The sequence below is a fragment of the Loxodonta africana genome, chromosome 7 (assembly GCF_030014295.1).
Source record: "Loxodonta africana isolate mLoxAfr1 chromosome 7, mLoxAfr1.hap2, whole genome shotgun sequence".
Lineage (NCBI taxonomy): Eukaryota > Metazoa > Chordata > Mammalia > Proboscidea > Elephantidae > Loxodonta > Loxodonta africana.
This window is the reverse complement of record NC_087348.1, coordinates 53,175,171-53,179,199: the sequence shown is the minus strand read 5'-3', so window position 1 is coordinate 53,179,199 and position 4,029 is coordinate 53,175,171. Positions and strand designations below refer to the sequence as shown.

At 37.9% G+C, this 4,029-nt stretch overlaps 1 protein-coding gene across 1 annotated transcript; it reads left to right on the top strand.

Moving 5' to 3' along the window:
* The first annotated feature begins 315 nt into the window (after positions 1–315).
* FSHB (follicle stimulating hormone subunit beta) lies at positions 316–3,604 on the top strand. Its single transcript, XM_003412306.4, has 2 exons — positions 316–668; positions 3,374–3,604. The coding sequence occupies exons 1-2, from the start codon at positions 510–512 to the stop codon at positions 3,602–3,604; spliced, it is 390 nt and encodes a 129-aa protein (XP_003412354.1). The 5' UTR covers positions 316–509.
* The last annotated feature ends 425 nt before the right edge of the window (positions 3,605–4,029 follow it).

Here is a 4,029-nt window from a genome sequence, read left to right as displayed (position 1 = left end):
GTTCACCTGACCTCTGAAATAGTCTATTTTTAAAGAAAGGTGGGCAAAAGTAAATACCAATATTTATGAGATGCTAAAAATGAAAAAGTAAATTTCTACTATTGAATTATCTGTTTCTTTTTTAATGAAAAATCATCTTTAAATGCAATAACAAGGGGGCACTTTTTTTTTGAAGGGCACCTCTAATGATCACAACTACTTGCTTCAGAATAATCAGTTTAAAACACCAGTAATACTTAATCTTTACATACTATTCTCTCCTAAGCATTATATTGGAGTTTTGAGTTATAATGTGTTTCTACTTTGACAAAACAAAGAAGAAGGAAGAGGAGGAAGAAAAGTAAAGATGTAAAGAAAAGAAAAAAGGCAGAAAAAAACTCGCTGAAGCAAAATGCGATGGCGGAGGATGGGTAGACCAACTCTTTTTGGTTTGGTCAACTTACAGAGCTATTATAATTCTCTCGTTTCATGGTTTCTAATGTGCCTCATTGTTTGTCTCCTAGCCCAGGATGAAGTCAATCCAGTTTTACTTCCTTTTCTGTTGCTGGAAAGCAATGTGCTGCAGTAGCTGTGAGTTGACCAATGTCACCATCGCAGTGGAGAAAGAGGAGTGCCGCTTCTGCATAAGCATCAATACCACTTGGTGTGCAGGCTACTGCTACACTCGGGTAGGAACTTCGTTTTGCTGAAAGTGAGAATGCTGAGTGTCAGTACAAGACAAGCTTCAATTAATGTCACTTTATCAATATTTTGTTTCTCTCAAATAACAGCCCTGAGTCCCTTAGCCAACACTGAGTTGTGATTAGGGTTAATTACCATGATATCATATAGATGTTTGGCTTACATTTGATTTGAGTAAACTTAGGACAGCCTAAGGTGGATATGAATGATCAATTCAGTAATACACCAGCTCTGAATTAAAAAAAAAAAAAAAGCATACTAGTTGTCTTAGTCATCTAGTGCCACTGTAATAGAAATATCGCAAGTGGATGGCTTAAGAGAAGTTTATTTCTTCAGAGTAAAGTAGGCTAAAAGTCCAAATTCAGGGTGTCAGCTCCAGGGGAAGTTTTTCTCTCTCTGTCAGCCTTCTCATTAATCTTCCCTAAGACTTTTGTTTTAAGACTAGGAACTTCTCCATGTAGGGACTCTGGGTCCAAAGGACATGCTCTGCTCCGGTGCTGCTTTCTTGGTAGTATGGGGCCCCCTTGTCTCTCTGGTCACTTCTCTCTTTTATATCTCAAGAGACTGTCTCAAGGCACAAGCCAGTCTTGTAGATTAAGTCCTGCCTCACTAACCCAACTGCAGCCCATCCTCCCTCATTAACATCATAGGGGCAGGATTTACACACATTTTGGGGGGAAATCATTCATGACACTAGTTTTTACATATAGAGCTAAATATATAAACATACACATATATTTAATCGTAAAGGAGCTACAATAGTCTCAAAAAGACAATTGCTGTAACTGAGGCCATATTTTTGTAGTACAGACATGTTTCAAATGTTTCCAAGTCACATAAAAACTCAAACAGCCAAGTTATAAAAAATTGTCTTTTTGCTCCACATGAGTACAAATGCCAATAAGATGTTAGAGAACACAAATCAATCCTCATAAGCTATTAGAACAAAAAATGAATCAACAAACCTAACCCTTACTTTATGCTGTTGAGAAAACCAAGGTGCAGAGGCATAAAACCACACGTCTCTATTCTCATAGCTTTTTTTCATTAATCCAAGTAAATAGATAATCCCCCCTTTTTTTTTCTGTAGCACCTGGTTATCTATGCAGAATTTCACTCTATAAACTGAAATTGAAAATAGCACTTTTTAATGAAATATACTTTATAAAATTTATGTATCTATATTAATAGTTTGATTAATCAAACTCAAGTTATTGTACAGTACAATGTACCATGTTTGGATATAGACTTGGAAGAATGACATTTAAATAAATTAAGCCACCAGTCCCAATTTCTTTACTCAGTGTAAATAATTTTTTCACTAGAAATTGTTGTAATGAACATTTTCTGCCTGGATTAAAACTTCTTATATGTCAACTATGCTATACCTTTTTAAATCAAAAAACAAAAATCAAACCAAACCCGTTGCCGTAGAGTCAATTCTGACTCATAGCGACCCTATAGGACAGAGTAGAACTGCCCTATAGAGTTTCTGAGGAGCACCTGGTGGATTTGAACTGCTGACCTTTCTGTTTAGCAGCCGTAGCACTTAACCACTACGCCACAGGGTCTTCTATAGGCAGTATAGCACGATATTAAAATGCCACCAGGGTTTCCTTTAAATCAAGAGCCCTACAAAATATACAGCATTTAAGAGGAAAAAAATGTTTACAAAGTAATGGAATATTCGAAATCTGAGTAATGTGAACATTCACAAACTTTGTAAGCTAAGCGTTAACATTTTGTATAACATCTTTTTTTATTTTTTATAAATACACAGGGCAATTTATTTGGAAATAATTTTTCAGAGAAATTAAATTCCAGTATCATGAAAAAATCTTTATTATCATATGGTTTAAATTGTCATTAATAGAGCTTTTGAGTAAGTGTTGTTGTTGTTTTTAGGTGCTGTCGAATCGGTTCTGACTCATAGAGACACCATATACAACAGAACAAAACACTGCCTGGTCCTGCACCATCCTCACAATCGTTGCTGTGTTTGAGCCCATTGCTGCAGCCACTGGGTCAATCCATCTCATTGAGTGTCTTCCTCTTTTTCACTGACCCTCTACTTTACCAAGCATGATGTCCTTCTTCGGAGACTGGTCCCTCCTGATAACATGCCCAAAGTACATGAGATGCAGTCTCCCTATTCTCACTACTAAGGAGTATTCTTACTGCAGTTCTGAGACAAATTCGTTTTTTCTTCTGGCATTCTATGATATATTCAATATTCTTCGCCAACATCATAACTCAAAGGCATCAATTCTTCTTTGGTCTTCCTTATTCATTGTCCAGTTTTCACATCCGTATGAGGAAACTGAAAATACCATGGCTGGGTATTGAATAAGTACAAGAAGTCAACTCAAAATTCTAAGCCATATTTCCCTATTCACTTTTTCATATTCAAATTCCCTTTAGAGTTTGAGATATAATTAATATTTTTATATAGCTGTGGAGAGTAGGAGAAGGAAAGATGTATTTTCCAAAAGATTTCCAGAATAATCAGGAAATGTCACATGGCATATAGGTAGTTTGTGAGGTTATGTTTCCTTGGTTAGAAATTCTGTAAGTGGGTTTGAATAGGTAAATGTTAGAGCAAGCAGTATTGAATCCCTGTCTCATTTTGACAAAGCTAAACAGAAACTTCAAGAATGTTGTAACTTAACTCTTCCCTTCTTAAACTCTTCAGGACTTGGTATATAAGGACCCAGCCCGGCCCAACACCCAGAAGACATGTACCTTCAAGGAGCTGGTGTATGAGACAGTAAGAGTGCCCGGCTGTGCTCACCATGCAGACTCCCTGTATACGTACCCAGTGGCCACTGAATGTCACTGTGGCAAGTGTGACAGCGACAGCACTGACTGCACTGTGCGAGGCCTGGGGCCCAGCTACTGCTCCTTCAGTGAAATGAAAGAATAAAGAACAGTGGGCGTTTCAGGATACGTACCCTGGTCCTGACGACCAAGATACCTAAAAAGTCAGTGTGTATACAATGTGCCCATGCTGCAGACCACTGTGGGCCAGGGTGTCATCAGACCCCACTGCTACGTGTTCTCCTGGCATGGGTGGGGACTCTGGGAATTGAGAGTGCTAAGGCTGGGACCCTGTTACCACTCAACCCTGTATTTCTAGGTCTGATTCCATAAGTTTTATTCAGTTTTAACTCACAAACTCTTGGGCGCTTTCCTGTTTAATCATCTTAGAAGCTCTCTACCGCAATTTTTTCCTCTTAGAGATGGGGATACCTGGGGTACAGGGAGGAAATGACAATATGAGTCATTTTACATACAGAGAGACAAACATGTAGACATATAGATGTAATCATAAAGGAGTTACAATAGTCT